The 24040-nt window shown below is 33.2% G+C and overlaps 1 protein-coding gene across 1 annotated transcript in view; it reads left to right on the top strand.

Annotated features, from left to right (window-relative positions):
* The window catches only part of LOC115879652 (sodium/hydrogen exchanger 9B2-like), a 39708-nt gene that overhangs the window by 12192 nt on the left and 3476 nt on the right, over nt 1-24040 (top strand). Inside the window, exons 3-9 of the mRNA XM_030896558.1 lie at nt 3168-3264; nt 3358-3545; nt 3601-3796; nt 9380-9613; nt 13066-13306; nt 16177-16380; nt 17490-17687. Coding sequence (XP_030752418.1) covers nt 3168-3264; nt 3358-3545; nt 3601-3796; nt 9380-9613; nt 13066-13306; nt 16177-16380; nt 17490-17687 — 1358 coding nt within the window. The remainder of the gene's footprint in view (nt 1-3167; nt 3265-3357; nt 3546-3600; nt 3797-9379; nt 9614-13065; nt 13307-16176; nt 16381-17489; nt 17688-24040) is intronic.

Here is a 24040-nt window from a genome sequence, read left to right as displayed (position 1 = left end):
ACCTATTATAGTTTAAATTTATTCCTATTTGTGTAATGCTGCAAAACATAGAAAAACTATTCCATATTTTTTGACCCAAGCCAGTGTAGTTTATAATTCCAAGAGCATTTACCAAGGCTTTTACTAAGACAAGTAACTTGCTATAGTGTTCATAATAGTATATATTTATTAAACGTTCAGTAAATTCTAAACTATGGTAGGTAACTACTTATGTGGAGAACTTTAGATTCCCTGTATATTAAAAAAAATAGTGAAATATTACGTAACCTAACCCGACATTTGTGTGAAAAATGTCTATTTGGAAATAACACAGGTTTTAAAATACGCGCCAAATAAAGCACTTCTATCTCCGTCATATTGGAAAAGGTTGAATGGCCTTCTGTGGAGGTGGTGGTGGGTCAGCATGGTGGCCCGGCCGCGGCCGTGTTGCCGCTTTTCAACATGCCAGGTGTGACGCATTAAAAATAAAGTGCGGATTTTTATTCTGGGCTTTTTTGTTTTTATTTATTTTCTTAAGAACGACTTCAAATTTTTCGAAAGCGAGATAGCAGAAAATTCTAGAATTAATTGCTTTATTCAATTATGCTAATTCCAAAATATAGTCAAAGAGCCCATTGCGCTTAAAATTTGACTTTTCTAGCCTTTACAGAAGCCATTTCATCTTTCACTTTATTAAAGTGAATTTTTTCGGCTATTTCATACTCTATACTTAATATTCCCAAGTCAGTCAGTCTCTCCTGTGTCATAGTTGAACGCCTAAAATCTTTAATTAATTTAAGTTTACTAAACGACCGCTCACATGACACAGAAGTGACTGGCATGGTCAGAAATATTCGCAGCGCGGTCTGCAACTTCGGATAATTCAGAATTAAGCAATATTTTTCTAGCATATTAAGAATATCTAAACAGCTAGCTGCTTCCAGGTTTGGAAGCAACAAGTTGCGTGATTCTTGAAATTTTCAAGTCGTTAGATTTAATTGCTAAATCTGCAGCATGTTTTTTTATTTCTTCTAGTGGTAATGATGCCAGTGACTTTCCAGAAAGGAAATAAAAATCTTCGACAACACCTTCCATAGCATTAAACCTCCAGGAAAATTGCTCATTTATTTATTTTATCCAATGATTCAAAAATTTGAATTTTGAGTTGTTGTTCTTGGGTTAATGTACCAATTTCGTCATCAGCGTTTTCATCGAAAAATCTTTTTACTTTACTTGTCCGTTTTTTGGGAGAACAGGCTCAATATTGCTTGCCTCTGCAAGGATCTTTGTGACAAATCTTTTCGGATTAATCACTTGTCTATGGGTAGCGTGACTATTTTATAATTATGAAAAATTAATTAAGTTGAACGGAAGGCAAACTTGGATAAAAAGTACACCGACTCTTTGGAGCGTATGTTTTAATGCTTTGTCTTAGTGCCTGTTAGTCTCTCAAATCTATTATATAACTTACCTTAATTACGGCCCGACCTCTGTCTGTAAATATGTAGCTCATTTCTCGAGACTTTTCGGGACTGCTCTGGAGATATTCTGCCCGTTCATAAGGATCTTATTTGTATACTTTTAAAACACTCTTGGTTATTTTTTACTATAGAAATAAAACGGCCGAGTTTTTAGAAAACATTTAAATTTAATATTAGAAAGAAAATAAAGAACAAATAAAAAAAAAATATATATATGATCGAAATTACTTATTACTAAAAATGGAAAATAGATGGAAAGATACAAGAAAATTGTCTGGTGTCTGCTTTGTTGAAAAATCTGATAATTACATAATCAATGGAACCTTCATTACTAAAACTTACTACAACACATTAAAATAATTTTAGAGAAGAAAATTAAAAACAGAAATTAAAAACATTTGACGATAAAAAAAATACTATTAGCAGACACCAGACTTAAAACCTACAGGGGGTCACATCGTGAACCTTACCGAATTTCGCGAACCCGAGGGAGAACCGTCTCTTTTAGAAACTTAAACCGAACTAACTTTTCTGCCTAAAAACAGCCCCGAGGTTCCAACATTACAGGGTTGAAGGGTGGTGCATTCGGTACTTCGCCAATAGGATCATCCCTAAAGGTACTGTTCTTTGCTTGATTGGTCAGCTTGACACCGCCCTTCACACCAAATTGGTTCGACCTCCCGTTGTTAGATGGCAGTACTATGACCATTTTACGTATTTAATTCTCGTTTATGTCTAGATACGTGCTTTCCTAAAGTTCCCAGATCCTTTACAAACATCCGGCGATAGTTACATGTTATCAAGGGTGGTTATTGGTTTTACAATGTCCCAGCGTTTTTATCTACGGTCTATCTTTACAATTTTCTGTTTACTTCTAAGTTCTACAGTTTATTTGCTTTGCCCTTCTATAAGTTTGGGAATTTAAAAATAGTCACGTTTGAAAGATGTTTGTTTTATTACTTCCTGCTAAAAGACCCTCTCCCGAAACTAATAACCGAAAACATCGACTTGAACGTAAAGGACATAGGAAATAATCTGTTAATAATATAAATAATAATATAAAGGAAATAATCTGTTACATCTTTGCAAAATCGCAAATCACAACTATTGTAATATTTTGGTTGTCTAAATTGAAACTCGCAAATAGAAGAAATCGCAATCGTAGTTTCCTATGAGAGCCAATCGCAGGTTGCGATTGCGATATTAAAATCGCTGCGATTGAATTGCAGTTGTTACGATTTTTTGCTCATCTCTAATGGATATAAGCAATATGTGATGTAAGTCTATAAGTATCTTTTGCAGTTCGACATAATCAGGTCGATGGATTTTTCAGAGTTATTATGTTAAAGCAAATTTGCTCTCATTTTATTTAATTCAGAATTCAGTGATTAACTGTAAACCCATGAATCATCATAACACTATGATGATTGTTATCAATGATATACCGTTTACACGTCTTGGAAGTAGCAAGATACAACTTTCTATACTAGATCCAATGTGATCAGCACTTTGCTTCAACACAGATTTGTGAGTTCTCACTTTTAATTAAATTAAATATCTGGGTAGCATAACTGACATGCACGATGTTATGATGTAAAGCACTTAAGTATTAATTAATTGTTAATATTTTGATTATTTGTTGTATGTGACTGAACCAAACAATAACTCACTAACTTGTGTTTTAATTGTGCTGTGATTTGTTTTAAGGAAAGAAAGAAAATGGGAACGCTATGTCAAAAATATTTGATCCAGACACATTGCAGATACGAGTTAGGTATTCTGGAAGTCTTGAAAAGGAAAGCAAGTAAGTCTTTTACAATTTTTTTTATAAAAATCCGTACTGTATATGATTTTTTGTTAATTTGCTGTTAATAGATTATTTCCTATAATTTTGCAGAACTTGGTGGTACAGATTTTGTGTAAAATGCAGAGGAGAAGACGAAGAAAACATACCTTCTTGGGAACCGAATTCATGGCCAAGATTTTGTCCTTACCCCTTTTTTCCCACTTACAGACAGTTTTCTAGAGTTGCCTGTCTCATTCTAATAGGACTACTATTTTGGTGCGTCATATATTCCATTGTAGGTAAGAATAAGATTAACAAAAGAAATATTCTGGATATTTTAGAAGTAAATTTTAGGTGACACTGCAGCGCCACCACACGGTAAGCTCTTCCAGCTCATCCTTATCAGTATATGCGCTTACTTGGGCGGATGGGTGGTAAGTTTGACAACGCTGCCCGCTCTAATAGGCATGCTATTCACGGGTTTGTTCTTGCAAAATGCCGGCGTGGTCGATTTGGACGAGTCGTTTTCAGAAGTCGCCAACAAAATCAGGTATGTTGTGACTAAAAATCTAGAATACTCTGCTACATTTCTACCGTATGATAGGATAAAGAAAACGGGGCTCAGTTGGCTTGGAAATGACGATCGATGACATTCTCCACATAATTTTACATATAGAATGACAGCGATCTTCAGTTCATAGCCATCGCTTAGGCCGTTTTTTTTTTCATATTGTTACGTTTTTCGTCGGTTCCGTGTGGATAGAAAGTCACAATTTATTTAAACACTATTTATGTAACACTAATTAACAAAAACAATAACGATAAAAGACTTATAGAACTATTTACAAACGATTTATAACTAAGAATTTATTTTGAATTTTAGCGCGTCAACTACACTCGTCTATTTATAACTGCCCTCTCTAGGCCCCAGCCGCCTTATACCGACAGCTAAAGATCTCTAGAATAGTCCATAGATCGTTAGGTGCATAGAGAAGGTTTCGATTGTTCTCGTATGTACTACTCCATTCCAGTGGAACTCGATTCTTCTCGAATCTTCGAATGAATCATTACGGTGTCTATTCTTTAATGCGATGTTAAGGTCATCTGAGGGCGGGCCATATAGTTAGGTTAGGTCGAGTCCACACCGGTCCGCAACAATATTGTACCTTACTATACTCAGAGGCAAAAAAACGAAAAGGAGAAATTCTTGGTCAAATTTAAAGTGTATTTTTGTTATTTTTTGCCTTATTTTCATGATTTTTTTTAGCAAATTGTATATAATTATATCAACTTTAACTCGTAAACTAAGTTATTTTTGAACTTTGGTATTTGGCGTATTGTACAGGGTTAATCGAGGGGTTGTTTTTACTAACTTTAAAACACCCTGTGCAATTATTTCGTGTGTAAATTTTCCTGAAATATAATTTTACGGTCAGAATCATGGGTCCTGAGCATTTTGTTTTTTTATTTATGTCAATACATGCTTTGATTAATTTATAAGAGCAAAATGAACTGATCATGATCAATTTGCAATTTTTTCCAGTTATCGTTAATCTTTGATGTAATTTTTTAATATGACGAGATGGTTTTAGTGACTATTGTAACGTCATATTACGCTGCATCGGATATTCTATACTAAATTAAAAAAAAACGTTAAAAACTCACAATACGGTCTTAGTTTTAATAAACATTCATAACGATAACAGACCTAACGATATTAAAGAAAACATCTGTAATACTCAAGTATACAAACTGCTATAACTGCCTGTATACGTCCGTTCATATTGTCATTGAGGCTGCATATTACATATTGCGTTATGGCTTTCCCATTCTTCTTTAAGAACCAAGCGAAGGTCATTTAATGAAGTTGGTACAGCTTCGCGACCTCCTGCCAAGTATTTCCCAAACGTCGAACATGTTCAAAGTAGTATATTGTTCACAATAATCACTAAAGCCTTGGAATATTGAAAAATAACTTGTAACATAAGAAATGATAATTGCAAATTGTTGGTAGCAAGTTCATTTCGCTCTTAAAAATTAACCAAGGCATGTATCGACATGATTCAAAAAACAAAATGCCCAGGAGACATAATTCTGACCGTAAAATTATATTTTAGGAAAATTTACACACGAAATTATTGCACAGGGTATTTTAAAGTTATGGTAAAAAAAACATCCCCTTGATTAACCTTGTATAAAAGAGCAGTTCGTTGAGGAGACAGTGTCCTGTTAGAAACCCCGTGACAATCCGAAGATTGTTTTTGCTTAAATCAAGGAAAATATTTTATTTTTCTAGGTCGTGTACCAAGTCCTGAGGAACTTTTTAGAGTGCCTTAGACCGTCCCATTCCACGTTAAGGATGGAGTCTTCCAGGTTCTTCAGTTCCGCTTTTAGTTGGTTTCCCTTTGGAAAACAGAACGGTTCTGGTACAGTTAGTGGAGTGTTCGCTCCTTTTCTAGCTAGATCATTTGCTTTTCCATTGCCTTCTATCCCCTGGTGAGCGTACACCCAGAGTAGAAGGACTTTATTTTCTTTAACCAATATGGTACCTTAGTACTTAGCTACTTTTAATACACAGTCTCCATAGATGTTGCATTTTTAATGTCATTTAGTATTAATGGCATTTTCCATAAGAAGCCATGTCTTAAAGAGTGACAGAGAATAGATTTTTTGTAAGATCTTACCAGGAAATTTTTAATATGAAATCCAGAACCGTATTTAGAATTCTTCTTCTCATCACGCCCTCTCCTGCCGAAGGTTGGCGATCCAAATGGAAATTGTGGCTCTGGAAACTGCAGCCCGGAAGATTTCCGCAGACGAGCGTTCAAACCATCTCCTTAAATCTTTTAGCCATGAGTTCTGGCGTCTTCCTACTGATCTTTTCCCTTGCACTTTGCCCTCTATTATGAGGCGCAGTATTTCGTATCTACCACCTCTCATCACATGACCCAGGTACTGCATTTTTCTTTCCTTAATGGTGTTCAGTATCTCTTTTTGTTTCTGCATGCGCTGGAGTACTTCATCGTTGGTGATCCTTTGTACCCATGAGATTCGCAGCATCCGTCTATACACATACATTTCGAAGGCTTCTATTCTCTTTTCGGTCTGTGAATCCAGTGTCCAGCTCTCACATCTATAGAGTAACAAAGAGAAGATGTAGCATCTGGCCATTCGAGCTCTGAGTTCCGCACCGAGGTCTCGTCTTGTAAAAAATGATTTCATTGTCACGAAGATTTTTCTCGCTTGCTCAATTCTTGAAAATATTTCTCTTTTCGGGTAGCACTAAATACTTTATTGAGGTCACCTGTTCGATTATTTGTCCCTTGACATGCAGGTGTGCATTTATTGGAGTCTTAGAAAAGACCAATAGTTTGGTCTTGGAAACATTGAGATGCAGTCCAAACATCTCACTATAGTGGACTACGGAATCTATAATGCTTTGCAGTTCTTGTACATCGTTGGCTATTGTAATCTAAATATCGTTATAGCCAACGATATTTAGAATTAGAAAGTTATAAATGGCAGATCAAAGAAGAAACGTTTGTTTATAATTCGGATACACCGTCTTGTAGTCGATTTCTTGGGTCTCATTTTGAAATTGTCCAACCATACATACCTTTCGTTTATTGAATCATTCGCATCCAACCTTTTCTATCCTGCAATTACGCTGCCTTTAAAGGTTTAACATTATTGTTTAATTGTTGTATCCTGTGATGTTTGACTGATTCGCAAAACAATACGCAAACGAAAACATTCGGCGATAATGGGTTACGACACATATTCAATCCCATTGTTTTCGTTTTTCCGAATAGTTTACGAGTTTTGATTTTAATTGGTTATTAACAACAGTTAGATAATCTATCTATCTCAAAAGAATATTTGAATGAAAATAGTATGTGCATTAATGCATAATTCTAGGAAAATTCCGATTATATTATCAATTAAGCTCCGTCTACTCATATTGTGTCAAAAAGTGGAAATGTTAAAAGTTGGCATATAAAAAAATATATAAAATTTTAGTGTCTTCTTCAAAAGCGAATATCTTATAAAAAAGTTATTGAGATGCACCGAAAAACAAACTATTGAGAAAAGATGAATCCAGATGATAAAGTGAATTTTAAATTGCTTGTTTTGGTAACATATTCCACGGGGTGTTTCAAACTATCACCAAAATGTCAATATTTCGTTCTCCCTCGCATAATAGACAGATGAAAACTTTCATTTTTAATTTAGAAAGAGATACTACAAAGGTACAAAGTCAAATAATTTAGCTACAAATTGCTTAAAAATCATCGGTCCACTAGAACACAATATAACGGGTGCGTCTCAAAAGTGGCTCATCCCTTTTCAACTTTCTTATTTCAACTTCTTCTTCAACTTTTTTATTTTTTCAGATAAAAAAATGAGATTTGGTATGTTTGTATACGACATAAATTAGAATTGATTGACGTATTCAATTAATTGTTTTCGGTCACTTCCTGTTTCACCGGAAATGACTACAATTTTTGATTTTTAAATGGAATTCTCGGTATTTTTTACTTTATTCTATAGAAAATGACACTCTGAATAGAATGATGTATGATATGTCAACTTTTGACATTTTCGCATATGGTTTATTTGAAATTGTAACATACGGTTCATAATGACAATTTGATTCGAAATACCAAGTGTGTGGTATCAAATTGTTCGAAAAAATGCTTTTTTCCAAATATGCTAATGAGCCCCCACCCTCGTTCGATGTTCATCTCGAGATATGACTAAAAATACGATTTTGGCATCTCTTAACTGTCCAGAACAAGGCACGAAAAACATACGATCAAATCTATTTTTCCAAAGCCCCTTGATTTAAAATTAGTATTTTTAACATAGCTATGTCACTCTACATTGAAATTTAAACTACGATTTTTTTAAGCGAGAATGTCAAAAATTGACATATGATATGTCATTCTATTCAGAGTGGCATTTTCTTTTGAATAAAATAAACAAATACCGAGGGTGTCATTTAAAAACAAAAGTTCTTGAATACGTCCATCAATCCAGATTTATTTCATATACTAACGTACCAAATCTCGTTTTTTGTTTTGTGAAACTTTTGAGAAACCCAAGCGGCGCACAGTGGGGTATTTGACATCGATAGTTGATCGAATTTTTTTTATGTAGCCCTTATATAAATTATTGCTATTTTCAATTAAAGAGGAAATAATATGAACAAAATAAAGGATAATTCGTCGATTCAAAAAAAAAGAAAGAAAAATCACTGTTCCAGTGTTTCCACGGTCAGTGCCACTGATGCCAGTAGTAATATCGCAACTAATACTACTAATGCTACGACTGATCCGCGACCAATGCCCATACCACTAAAGCCGCTACTAATGCCAAATTGTGCTATACTGCTAATGGCAGTAATGCGATCGCTTTGTACACAAAAATGCCATCGCCGGTTTACTCCTCGCATTAGTATATGACTGATTTATTATTATTAAAGGAAACCAAGAATATTTTCTATTTTACTGTATGAAAGCTCAATGTTTACTAAGTAAAAACGTATATAGACAATATGCTGAATTCTTCGAAATGCGCAACTAAATCTCTAAGTATAATAAAAATGTCACAAATTTAATCAAATTTTCTGAACGCCTAACTTTTAGTTGCAAAAAAAATCGTTAGTATAGAGAATATCAAAATAAATAATATGTTTTTGTAGAATACATATCTGCAGCTTGCTGATCCATTTTCAATCAAAACAATAATATAAACTTAAAAGGAGCACAAGAACAACAACAATTTATAATTTTAAACATAAAATTTAGCCATTTACCTCATATCTGTGAGAAGTAACAGCTTTAACGGTTCGTTGAAACAAATGAATGCAACTAAACACACCCATAGCAACGCCATTGATGGCAGACATGATTTAACTTATTATTTATCTTTTTTTGGGAAATATTAAACGCATTTGCTTTTTCGAATTTCGATCACCTTTTTCATGCTAATACTCCACCGTGAGGCGCAGAGCTCTTGGCCAGGCTGACGGTAACGTCAGCTACATCTGGGACAGATTTTGTGCCACGAAATCGTTTTTCAATCAACGTTTAAGTCAAACACTTCTCATACTATATTTTTCTCATTTTAGACATGGAGCCCTTGTCATAATCCTGATCAGAGCAGGTTTGGATCTGGACCCAAAAGCCTTGTGGAAATGGAAGTGGGTAGTGGTACGCCTCAGCCTGATACCCTGGCTCACGGAGGGAGGAGTTTGCGCTATTTCGGCGAAGTTCCTGTTTGGCATGACGTGGAGCTACTCCATATTGCTGGGAAGTATTATTGCAGCAGTGGCACCCGCAGTTGTGGTACCATGTCTCTTTAGGTAAGCCATAGTAGGGTTTTAATTCAAGTTTTTGTAAATTCAAGGCAAATGTATTCTGAAATTCGGAGAAAATCCAGACTTCGTCAAAAAATAACTTGTGAATTTCATCTTGTAAAGTTGGTCTATAACGAGATAATACCTGAGAGTGAGAGCTGATGTCTGTCATTTTAATTCACAGCGAAATTGTATTTTCTGTCATTTTTTGGATGCAGTCTGATTATATTCTTTTATGATTTGTTGGTAAAAGTATGTATATATTTAGGGTGGTCCGAACTGTATTCCGGAAACTTCGGCAGCATATTCTGCAGATAAAAATAAGTAAAAAAGCTCGTGTAGATATTTTCATTTCGATTTTTTCCAAGTAATTTATGAAGTAACATCAATGTTTGGATGAAGATTTGTGTCTGGAAGTTTTTTGATATGAGAAATTTGATTTTGATGTCAATATGACTCCTACTTGTTGAGGGCGGCACCTACATATTTTTTAACTGGTTTGAAGAGTAATAACTTTTCGTCTGTACCGGTATAAAACTACTGAGTAAAAAAATATCCATTTACGACGTTTTTTACTTAAAAAAGGTCTCTTGGTAAACATTGCTACAAGTAATGGTTCTCGAAATATTTGGAATCGAAGTTGTCAATACCCTATCATCATTGACAATTAAACTAATTAACTAAAGAAATCAGAAGATGTATATTATTTCGTATATTTTTCATTTTATTGATTTTATGGAAAGCACTGTTCATTGAAATGTTGTATCCTATGTTATAGGGCTTGTTTCTCTCTACAATCTCCTGTCTCACAATGTACCGCTTGTGTTCAGGAAGGGTTCATAGTTTCATAGATGTCGATTTTCGAAAGAAATCAGAACATGTATATTATTTCGTATATTTTTCATTTTATTGATTTTATGGAAAGCACTGTTCATTAAAATGTTGTGTCCTATGTTATAGGGCTTGTTTCTCTCTACAATTTCCTGTCTCACAATGTACCGTTTGTGTCTAGGAAGGGTTCATAGTTTCATAGATGTCGATTTTCGAAAGAAATCAGAACATGTATATTATTTCGTATATTTTTCATTTTATTGATTTTATGGAAAGCACTGTTCATTAAAATGTTGTGTTCTATGTTATAGGGCTTGTTTCTCTCTAAAATTTCCTGTCTCACAACGTACCGTTTGTTTCTAGGAAGAGTTCATAGTTTCATAGATGTCGATTTTCGAAAGAAATCAGAACATGCATATTATTTCGTATATTTTTCATTTTATTGATTTTATGGAAAGCACTGTTCATTAAAATGTTGTATCCTATGTTATAGGGCTTGATTCTCTCTACAATTTCCTGTCTCACAATGTACCGTTTGTGTCCAGGAAGGGTTCCTATTTTCATAGATGTCGATTTTCGAAAGAAATCGGTACATTTATTTTATTTCGTATATTTTTCATTTTATTGATTTTATGGAAATGTTGACTAAATAATTATTAGAGTGAAATTATAAATTTGAAATGTTTTTTGTATCAAAAGTTTAAGAGAAACTTTTATCATCATTTTTTCGCAGAAAAATTTATAATTAATTTAAAAAAAATCCCAAATTTATTATTTCAGTCAAATAACTCTCTACTCAACGTGTTTATTTTTTGTCAATAATGACAAGTATTGACTATTTCCACTCTAAATATCTTGATACAGTTGCTAGCAGCGATTTTTACCAAAGACTTTTTTACATAAAAAGTCACGGAAATGTATTTCACTCAGTAGTTTTATACAGGTACCGACGAAAAGTTATTACTCTTTAAAACAGTTAAAACATATGTAGATGACGCCCCCTACAAATAGGAGTTATATTGACATCAAAATCGAATTTCTCATGTCAAAAACTCCCAGATAGCAATTTTTATCCAAATATTGACGTTATTTCAGAAGTTATTTGGAAAAAATTGAAATAAAAAAGTAACTTCTACACCCTGCATCTTTGAAACTAAGCATTTTAGGACATGCATTTATACGAAATTTTTTACTTATTTTTATCTGCAGAATATGCTGCCGAAGTTTCCGGAATACAATTTGGACCATCCTGTATAAAGCCTCCAGAACAACAAGTCAAGAGTGTCACATCATGGATCACTGAGTGATCCCTTTCTAACAAATTCCTAACAAATCCAGGAGTTAGGCAGGGATGTGTCTTAGCGCCCCTTCATTCAACATATTCATAGCAGCGCTCTCCATTATAGTGGACAGCAAACTGCAGGAAAGAGGAATGGACATTAGATACAGATATGGCGGCGGTCTGTTCAACATAAAAAGATTTAGGGCAAAAACACATACAAAATTCATCACAGGACTTCAATATGCTGATGACTGCGCTCTAGTTGCAAGAACGTTACAGAAATTACAAGAAATGTTGAACACATATACCTGGGCATACACGAGGCTTTGGGCCTAAAATTATGTGCACTCCCCTGGAAGATCACAGTAATGCTATAAAAATCGGAGAAGAACTGTTGAAATATGTAGCAGAATTCAATAATTATTTCGACAGTATGATTTTGGAAAAGGCCAATATCGAGTCTGAAATTCAACACAGGGTTAGCAGCGCCTCAAGTGCATTCTGAAAATTAAAAGACAGGGTTTTCTACAATCATGACTTGAGCACAAAAACGAAACTTGCTGTGTATCGAGCAATAATAATTCCCATCATATTATATGGAAGCGAAACCTGGGTGCCGTACCGCCCACAAACGAACGCATTAAACAAGTTGCAACAGAGACACCTAAGACAACTCTTAAGAATCAAGTGGTTCCACCATGTCTCAAAGCATCGGTTCTTAAAAAAGCTAGCTGCGAGAGCGTTGAAGTCATGATTACTAAATCCCGCTTAAGATGGGCTGGCCAAGTATGTAGGATGCAAGAAAACCATCTACCAAAATATCTACTTTACTGTGAGCTTGTAGACGGTAAGAGGAAACCGGGTGGACAACTCAAAAGGTGCAAGGATATTTTCCACTAAAACTTAAAAAGGATAAACATGCAGAATCAGTGGGAAGAAACAGCGCATAACAGAACGCAATGGAGAAGAATTGTAAACTCAGTTAACAGCAACAACCAAAAAGTAAAGAGGCAACAAAGCAATGCGACTTTTGAATGTCCGGAGTGCGAAAGAGAGATAACATCACGTATCGGGCTTTTCAGTCACAGAAAAGCTCATGAAAGAAAACGCCTTTCTTAACCATCTTTTGATGCGTGTCAAATACTCGTCAGCGAGTAATGCCAGTAGTAGTAGTAGTATTTTGTTGGACAGACGACTGCACTTTACTTTAAAGGTGAAATTAAAGGCAATTGAAAAGGTGTTAAGTATACTCTTTCTGTTTAGTGGGCTGTACTAATATTTGTACTGTTTAATATTGTAAAGCAGTATTAAAATTAAAATTAATCTTATTATTGTTTTTTTCCAGGTTACGAACTAAAGGATATGGTGTAGCTAAAGGTATCCCCACACTGATCATTGCTGTAGCAAGTATAGACGACGCCACGTCAATAGCTGTGTTCGGTATCATAAAGAGCATCATGTTTGTTCACAGTTCTTTGACCTCCTTAGTACTGCAAGGACCGGTATCCATAATTGGCGGATTTGGATTTGGGATTCTGTTTGGATTACTGCTAAAATATGCTCCAGAAAGGCATGACAAGTTTGTTGTAAGTATGAAATTAAAAGAAAATGATAAATCTATGCTTACACGCTGTTTTTAAAAGACACCATATTTCTTTTTAAAGAAGTTTATTCAAAAAACTGTGAAACTGATATAAAAATATGCGACTACCCTGTAAAAATTCTAATTTTCTTAGAATAGACTACTAAACATTCCTTCATGTCTGTAATATGTAAATGTAAGAATCCTTTGCCATAAATAATAATTGTTTCTAATGACATCAATAAATGTTACATAAATCAGTATTAAAGGAACAATTCCAAATTGGGAACTTAGCAGTACTAAAATAGAGTGCCGGAGTTAAACTAAATGATATTCAGCTATTCAGCCGAGGCATACAAGCAACCATTAATAGGAAATTATGTAATGAGGTGAGATGGGACCAGAATATTAGATACTTAGTAAAAAAATATATTACATTGCTGTATATCCTGATGTGATAAATAAATTTAGCAAAAAGTAAAAGTGAAATAGTTATTGAAAAATACTTAATTGTCTGTTCAACGACAAGATCTTTGACAGTGTTAGATGTGTCTGTCATTTTAATTTTAAAGTAGTTTATTTTATTTTACAAAGAAATAAGTTGGTACAATTGGAACGTATAGCAGGAAATTAATATATTTAAAATTTGAGTGATAAGTAATTACTTCAAAATATTGTGAAAAAAAATTATAAAACTGAGAAAATCTAACCGAGTTATTTTATTTAAAAAAAACGGTATGTGTTAATACAAAACAAACAAGAACAAAACACCACATACCAAAAAAATATAAAAAAGAACTATTTCTTACTTTCAAGCTTGAAGAAACTTTCCGCATTTTATTATTATATTTATCAATTAACTTATGTACAAATACAAATTTGTAATATTCCACAGGAATAAATAAAACTACATAAATAAAACAAACTATTTTATTAAATAATAACATTTACCGAATTTTATACCTTAAAGGTTGATAACTTTAATCTTAATCGTTTTAAACCAGTACCTTTTGAGATTATTTTTTTGCAGTACTAAAATCCATTATTACCTATTTTGTGATGTCGTTATTTTACAGATACTCCAGTTTATAGTATACGTTTAGTACGATCCTTGCACCATATACGAGATGCACTTATCTATGACGAGATGGTATATAAACATTAATGATTGTAACTTTATTGGTGTATAAGACTTTCTTCCTGGTCACCGAGTATTAACTATAAACTGTGCTCTGGGTCTACAGTTAATTTTCCCTCGATTTTTCCTCCACTTGACTTCAAAAGACACAAAACATACGTAATAACACGAATCAAAATGCATCATCTTCCAAAACGCAGGGTATTTGACATAAGCTGACACAAAATTATAACCTGTAATTTGGCAAGACTTTGACAAGCCTCAAAAATCTAAAGGCGAATTAGTTCTGTCATTTTAGATCTGTCACTTTTGAAATAAACCAATAAAACTGGTTAAAAACAACAAGAGACGACGTATGACGGATTTATATTTAAACCCATCCATAGTTAACTTAAAAAATATTAGAAACTTTTTTAGTAAAATAAATAGATTGGTATGGACGTCATCTGCTTTTCTTCTGTCATCGTCTGTCGAAATCTTACCTGAGAAAAAAAACAGATAAATGTTTAATGGTTTTTATAATTTCTATAAAATTTTGAATTGGTACGTATGATTTTTATGTTTTGTTAACTATTTTTATGTAGTTATATGATGACATATATCTCTTATGTATTTTTTTCATTATTATAGAACAGCAAAATAAAACACTAAATCACCACAATACACCAAAACACTTTTACTTTTACACTGGACGCGCGTTTCGTTAACCATGTTAGCATCATCAGCAGATGATTATAAACTATGAGTTTATATTCCAAACACCAAAGGTTCCAACCCTCAACTGTAATTATAGAACAGGAAATTAGATTTTATTAAACAGTAGTTGGTTTTTTATATACTTACTAAATAGTAGTAGTATCACAGCCTATTTATAACCAGCCTGTCGACTTACAATCATTTGCGCAGAAATTTGCATATTTATCCAGATATTTGTGAATCTTATGTTATGTTCGGGGAACAAGGATAACAAGAGCAACAAAAACGCGGATGAATTAGTCAAATAAGGCTCAGTATTATTCTGAGGTGCTGCAAAAACAATTAAAAAAGGCCCCAAAACAATGGGTGACCGACAAAGCTCTGGTGAAAAAATTCACCAGTAGAGTAGAATCATAATAGAATTCTCGCCAAAATTTACAGCAGATCTGATGAGCAAAGATATGAAAACTGTCAACACTGTGAAGAGTTAAGTTAAGTTAGGTAAAATGACACTGCAAGTTCAATAGGCTTATAGAGCTGACGGAATTGACAGATTAAGCCATGTGCTTATTCTGTCATTTAGAACAAACTGGAACTAACGGCAAAACTCATTCTATGTCAGTGCGTTAGTCTGGAAAATATGCGGTTCTTTATTGTAGTAGTTGATGATAAGCTATTAACAAAGCTTTATAGAAGGTTCAGTCACCCAGATATTAGACTTTGTGAAACTGAAGAGACTGAAGAATATAATTTAGAGATAAGTAGAGGAACATAGTAGATCTGTAAAATTTTCAAGAGAAATAGGCACTTCATAAAATCTATCTAAAATCGATATCGAAAGAAGTAGAATTGTTAAATAGTAAAAATCAAATCATACGGTATTTTAGAGGTGTTACAAAATATTGACACAAAAAAAATAAAATATAAAGAGAAAAATAATATAATTACTTTTATGCTATATTACTAAGCCTCCATTAAAATTGCATAACTGAATTTCAACTGATTATAAATCTAAAGATTTATGCAATTCTTTGTTATAGGTTCCTTTCAGAATATTGATGCTGTTAGCGGCAGGTATGGCAGCGATTTACTTCAGCGAGCATCTTGGTTATGGTGGTGCAGGACCCCTTGGAGCTGTTGTAGCAGCCTTTGTATCGCTTATATTCTGGACGAAACAAGGATGGAGCATAGAGGAAAACCCTGCATCTACCGCCTTCCAAATTTTCTGGATGATTGTTGAACCGGTAAGCCGTCCTATAGCGTTTTTTTGAATGTGGTAGGCAGTGATTCAGTATTGGTACTAAAAGAATTTGGGGACTTGATTTGTCTTTATTTCTTTTAATACTATTATCAGTCAATATATTAATTTTATTTAAAACCACATATGTAATACTGACATTACTGACTTTTAAAAAATTTGAAAGTGTCAAATTATCTACATTTCTTCCCTCTTCCATTTACCTCACTCGGTTTTTCTTATTTCTCGCCTCATTTAATTAAGCAAAATATTCTTGTAATTTCTTTATTAAATACTTACCTAACATCAACAAAAATAAACAAGAAGATTAACAATAATAATTGAAGATTTTAATACATTTAGTTGTTGAAAGTAAAAACGCTAGACTTCTTTGGCTTAAAACCTACATTCTGGCGTTTTAAAAAAGCGACGAGTTTGTGATATTTTTTGATATGTCAGTCTTTTCCCTTAATTCTAGCATTGTCCGTATCATGCTGTACGTAGCCCAAAGAGGAGATGGCTTTTTCTGCCTTGCCATGTCGCTAAATATGCCACCAAGACTGTCTCCGAAGCAATATTCTTAGTATTTCTTTCGGCACACCATTTTTCGTATACTTTCAATGCTTTTTCATATCGCCCTCTACTTTTTTCTGGAAGTAAACTGGCTTCTGCTCTTTTTGCAGCTTCTGTAAGTTCTGGTGGAGTACCAATATTAAAGTAGTCTTCATTATTAGAACTTTCCGACACCATTCTGGCTTTCTATGTTATATAAATTAGAAAAAGCAAACGAGAAATTCATAACTGTCACTTAGTTGTTTGTTTTGCTGTTGAAGGTTTGCGCCATAACAACAACTGGTACCGGTAACTCTAGATATGGAAATGCCAAAACAGAAAACGACAAATTTTCGCATATTTATTTATTTTTTCAAAATAAAATACTGTCCCTATTTTTTAATGATGTGGTTGTAAATAAAATAATATACAAACCCCGGAGGAAAGTTTTCATTATTGCCTCGAGATTTAGTTAATCTCTCGACAGTAATGAAGCACTTCGCCCCTCGGTACTTAATATACTATTGTATGCATGTGAGATCTAATAATATATTTTTTTCTTAGGTACTTTTTGGAATTACTGGCGCTCAAGTGAGATTCGAGGAACTACATGGAACTGTAGTACTGATAGGCATAGGCATTCTAATAATGGGAATTATTATCAGGATACTGGTGACGATGGTTACTGGAATAGGATGTAATCTCAATGCGAGGGAGAAAATATTTTGCGCTATCGCTTGGATGCCCAAAGCAACAGTTCAGGTAATTTGTAACTAGATTAATTTCAAAAAATTAATACAAATAAACAAACCTTACTGTATAAAATGAAGGTACCTGAGATATATAAACCAGATGTAAACAGCAAATGCTAATAAATTGCTAGAATTTATCAAATAAGTTTACTAATGAAGATCTTATATGATTATTTTGCCACACATTTTTTTTTATTTTAAGATCAACAGATTTTTTATGTTGATGTACAGGGTGTTTCAGAAAGCATGTGCCATCTCACGTGGGGAGATTCCTCACGTAAAAATAAGATTCATTTTTAGGGTTCCGTACCCAAAGGGTAAAAAAGGGAACCCTATTACTAAGACTTCGCTGTCCGTCCGTCCGTCTGTCACAAAGGTCTATCTTATGAACCGTTGTAGCTAGACAGTTGAAATTTTCACAGATAATATATCTATGTTGCCGCTATAAGAACAAATACTAAAAACAGAATTAAATAAATGTTTATAAATAAAAAAGTACTTTCACTAAACATTATCTTTTAAGTAATAATTTTACATAGAATCTTTCAAGTCCTCGGTTGCCGCGTGGTTAAAGCGTTAGGACTTTACGCTGCTATGACGTTGGAGCCGTAGTAAGGCAGGTTCGAATCCTAGTCAAGGCCACTTTTTTTTAATCGTTTTTTTCTAATTTTTACATATTTATTTTTACGTTTTACATATTTTATTTTTACGTTTTACATATTATTATTGATTAATACAATTTTTAGTAATGTTATACTTCTAAAGTTGTATAGATAATTAGATAATGAATGGTACGGAACCCTTCGTGCGCGAGTCCGACTCGCACTTGACCAATTTTTTTTTATATCAACATAGGTCAAATTTTGTTTTATTTCGTAATTACAGAGGGATAGCCTTGATTTTTTTTTCGATTTATCATAATTTTCTTCCAAGTTTTTTAGCGATTCGAATGAAATTTTGAGGGTAAAAATTATTATACGTGTTATATATTTTAGTACTAAAAACGTGTCGATAGATTCACCAGGGACACACTTATGAGTCCACACTGGAATATTTTTCTAAAAAAAAACATGTGTGCGCTACTGACTTTTTTCTCTTGTTAGGAAAATTGTGTAGGCTGTTTAATGCCGATTAAAAGTTGTATCTTGAATTTTGTCGAATTTGGTCTTCTTGATGCGATAAACGCAGTTTTATTAATAACAATTAATAAAATTAAAATAAAAATAGTACAGTAAAATAAAAAATAAAAATAGTATTTGAGATAATTAAAAATTATATACCCATTCAATGAACAAAATCTAGACACATACCTACTTGATACTAAATTGTTTATATTTTATCCAGTTAAACCATTCAACCAATTAAGATTGTATAGGGATTAATAATTTTTCTAAAGTAATACGGAATTTTTTGATTTGCTTTATTGAAATAAACAATCCTGTATTACAACTTGTGCAATAATATTTTTAAATTTACGAAAAATAACTTAGCTTTAAATAGTAGGTAGGTATTAAAACATTTTTTAGATAATTTTTATTGAATATTAGCTGCCTTTCACAATCGGTTAAATTTATCTGAAAAATAGTTATTTTTTGTAAACACTGCTGCGTTAATCCAACGGAAACTACTTGTCAGCAAGGTTTACAGATAAACAAATTTGCCTAACGAACAAAAAATGCTTAACGTTTCGGAAAGTTTATCTCCTTCCGTTGTCGGAAGCAAAAAAATACAAAGAATAAAGAAAAAAACTATTTAAAAGATTCAACTTCGAGAACACTTTAGTTTTTTTTTAACAGATACTTACTCATACTTTTTTTTAATACAAATACCGTTGCCGTTCTGTTAAAATGACATTAATCAAGTTAAACCACAGGTTAAACTTCAAAATTAATAATTACTACCTGATAACAATTACTTAATAAGGTAAAACCAAAAAGCCTCAAACGTTCTGTATGATTATTTCTAATTTTTACATATGTTATGTTTATTTATGTAATAATAATAATAATAGCTCCCGTATATAGCGTTTAACGCCTTGGGAGTAGCAAGGTACAGCTTGCGATACTAGAGCCGTTCGGTATACAAGAAAGGTAATGTGGCTAGCACTACGCTTCAACCGCCTATTATTACCTCAGGATTGTGAATCCCAAGTACTCATTTAATGCCGTAACCGCACATGCGGCATTTAGCGAAATCCGAGCGCTCGTCAACTACCGAGCGCTCGTGATCGGACTTTGCCTTTCCATCCACACATGCGGGCTCTGATAGCAACAACACAGAGACGAGCGCACGTTTCCGTCGCCGATCGAGTTGCCGAACTCCGACTTCCCCATCCACACACATAGGAAATCGGCGAAGCCCCGTTCGGAGATCGCCAAATGCCGCATGTGCGGTTGCGGCATAAGGCTGAGTCGACCTAGGTACCCAAACTATTTTTATTTTAATAAAAATAGCCGGCTGATGAAATGCCGGGTGTAGGAATCGAACCCACACCTTGAGATTGGTAGACGAGAGCCTGTACCTCTACGCCACCGGGCACCTTAATTATGTTATGTTCTTTAAAATCAAACAAGCGATCGATTGCCATACATTACTAACATCTACGGATGCATGAGCAATACATTTATTTTTATTAGATTGTATTAAAGAAAAACTCTTTTATTTTTCATGGGACACAGGGCACAGAATAAATTTTAATAGCGACAAATTTATAATGAAAGAAGCGATAGCCTCTAAAGGAAAAGTATCATCCGACTTTTTCATCAAGACATTGACGTAACTTCAGAAATTATTTGGAAAAATTCTAAATAAAAATGAAACTTTTACACCCTGTATCTCCGAAACTAAGCATTTTAGGACGTACATTTATACGAACTTTTTTACTTCTTTTTATCCGCAGAATATGCTGCCGAAGTTTCCGGAATACAGTTCGGACCACCCTGTATAACTAACACATTTACAAGAAAAATAGGAAGAATTTTAAATAAAAATATAAATTGATAAATCTTACTACACAGTGTCTCAGATTTGAGTCTCATCAATGAGAACTAGAAGAGATAGGAAGTAAATAAGTGGAGGTAAATTTAGATTTTCGTCCATCATCAGCTCTCTTTTTAAAATTCGACTCTGGATTTTTTATTAACATTATTAACGATTTTAAAAGCTTTTAATGTCACAAAACCAATGATATATCGCACTTACACAAAAATGCTTTTTTACCATCATGTATTGATAAAGCAATATTTAATTATCTCTTCAATTATTGTATTTTATACTAAATGCAATAAAAACGTAAGAGAAGCTTAAAACAATAAATAAGTAATAGTGAAAAAACCTCATATAAAAATATTAACTTTATTAAATAAATGGAATATTATGACCTAGAGATTTTTAACATTTTTCGTGACAAAATCACTGAAAGTTAATCCAATAATAAATAACCTGATGTATTACGCCATGGTTCAAAAAGATTCCCAAATATTTCAAATTACGTTAACGATAAATCTATTATACACACACTATTAAATTTTGATAATATAATAAAATTACAACAATTTTAAAATAAAATATTTTCCTTTGTTGAATCTGTTACAATTTTTATTCAGCAATAATTAGAGCTACCCAAGTCCTAATTTTATCAACAATGTTATAAATGTACAAAATAAATACGGAATAATAAGTTTTGATTGCAATATTTCCAACAATACCTTGCTTATATGATTAGGGGATATAATGAAATTAGATACGAATAAATTTAATTTTTCTATTGTGTGCTTTTTTATATATTGTAAATTTCCGAAAAAAAGGTGTGGAATGTCCCAATAAATAAAATGATTTACAGAGATAATTATTCGGTGTAATATTTGTTGGAAATATAAAATATTGCAATAAAATATAAATAATTGGTTTTCAGTGTTATAAACATTTTTTGTTTTTTTATTTCTTAAAAAAAAACCGAAACTACTCGTGAATTTTTTTTGCGACTTTCGGTTGTCTCCTGTTGTCTCGTTCAATTTCGTTTTGTCTCGAGCTACTTCCGCGACGTGTCTATTTCTACTACATACAACATATTGTCATTACTCGATGACGAGTATTTGACACGCATCAGGAGATGTTTACGCAAGGCGTTTCCTTTCATGAGCTTTTCTGTGACTGAAAAGCACGATACGTGATGTTATCTCTCTTCCGCACTCCGAACATTCAAAAATCTCATTGCTTTGTTACCTCTTTACTTTTTGGTTGTCGCTGTTAACCGAGTTTACAATTCTTTTCCACTGCGTTCTATTGTGCACTGCTTCTTCCTACTCATTCTGTATGTTTATCCTCCTTAAGTTTTGATGGAAAATATCCTTGTACCTTTTGAGTTGTCCACCCGGTTTCCTCTTACCGTCTACAAGCTCACCGTAAAGCAGAGATTTTGGTAGGCGGTTTTAATCTTTGTCAAGATCTGATATGTTTGAAACATGGTGGAACCATTTGATTCTTAAGAGTTGTCAGGTCTCTGTGGCAACTTGTTTAAAGTGTTGATGTGTCGGCGGTATGGCACCCAGCTTTCGCTTCCATATAACATGGTGGGGATTATTATTGCTCGGTACACTGCAAGTTTCGTTTTTGTGCTCAAGCCATGATTGTAGAAAACTCTGTCTTTTAATTTCCAGAATTATTGAGGCGCTGCTAATCCTGTGCTGAATTTTAGAGACGATTTTGTCCTTTCCGAAATCAAACTGCCGAGGTAATTGAAGTCCGCTACACATTCCAATAGTTCTTCTCTGATTTTTGGGGGAGTGCACATGATTTTAGTTTTATCGATGTTCAGCTTTAAGGCTCAAAGCCTCGTATGCCCAGGTATATGTGTTTAACATTTGTTGTAATTGCTGTAAAGTTTTTGCTCTACTAACTAGAGCGCAGTCATTAGCCTATTGAAGTTCTGTGATGAATTTTGTACGTGTTTTTGCCCTTTTTGAGTCTTTTTAGGTTGAACAGTCCGCCGTCGTATCCCAAGTAGCAAAAAGAAATTCTAAAAGGATTGAATTATTTTATAACAGTCGAATAGCGTTGTCTTAAGGACTGCTTGATTTTATTAAGCGTTTGGTTTCGACCAATATGTTTTTTAATAAAAGTTGTCATATTAAACTATTTTCTAGTGGTTTTTACAACGTATCCTATAACGCATTAAACGATAATTTCTTTTAGTATGATATAACACTTAATAAGGCAATGCTATATGATAACAAACATATTATTTTATTAGACTCTTATACCCACCATGAAAGAGTTCTATAATATTCATATAACTAGTAGTCACAAGATCATATAATAGTTACTTAAACTTGTCTTATTAAAGTTGTATTACGTTGTATGATAGAATGTTTTATTGCGTTAAACTACGGTGCTGTATACAACACCAGTTATATAGCCTTATATGATAAAATTGTGAGTAACAAAATAAATTTGCTGTAATATCTGCATTATAAAACTGGTAATGTATAATATAACCTCATTTTAAATTAAATTGTATACCTAGTTATTTATTTTGTTATTGTTGTTGTTGCAAAAGTAATATCTACGACGAGTATAATCAATCACAGCTATTATGAATTCTGGACAAAGTTGGAAAAAAGTTAACAAACGCAGTGGTAGTTATAAAGAGCATGTAAGAAAAAACTCCTCGAAATTACGGCAAATAATCTCGAGAAATCCCTGGATTCTCAAAAGCCAAAATCTCTCGGGTTGTCTGGCTTCTTCAAAGCATTGTTGCCACGTTCAAGTAAAAGTTTTACTGTCGTAATGTTTGTATTGTTTTATTGTTGTTTTTCCAAGTCCTTAGGTTGACTCTCACTCGTCGGGCTCACATGAAATGCATTGCGTACATGAATCCATGAAAGTCTGATCATGTTGGTTAGTTTAAATACTAATCAAATGAGATTTGGCAACATCTATTTGTCACAAATCTCAATATGTCCAAAATAGTTCTATAGTGCCTCGAAATTCTGCGTAATGATAGATATTTATCCTATAGCGTTTTATTTTACAACAAAGACTTATTTAAGGGATTCATTTATAATAAAACGGTTGCATTATAATTCGCCATGTTTAAGGCAGAATTTTTGTATGGCCTATGGCCGCCATTATATGAAGCAAAATTAAAAACATTAAAATAAATTGTAAAATGTTATTTTTGAGAACTATTTTGTGAAAAGATTCCCACATACAGTAATAAAGTGTTTAATTAAATTAAAAACAAGAATTTATGAAAATTTTATTTTATTTTATTGTTTAAATTTATATGTAAACCTTAATCGAAATTAAAGCGCTTTAATTTTTTGCCAAATACATACCTATAATCTACCAGTAAAATTTTCG

This window comes from Sitophilus oryzae, unplaced genomic scaffold (assembly GCF_002938485.1).
Source record: "Sitophilus oryzae breed Bouriz unplaced genomic scaffold, Soryzae_2.0 scaffold_1583_pilon_pilon, whole genome shotgun sequence".
NCBI classification, from domain to species: Eukaryota; Metazoa; Arthropoda; class Insecta; order Coleoptera; family Curculionidae; genus Sitophilus; species Sitophilus oryzae.
This window is presented reverse-complemented; position numbering and strand designations above follow the sequence as displayed.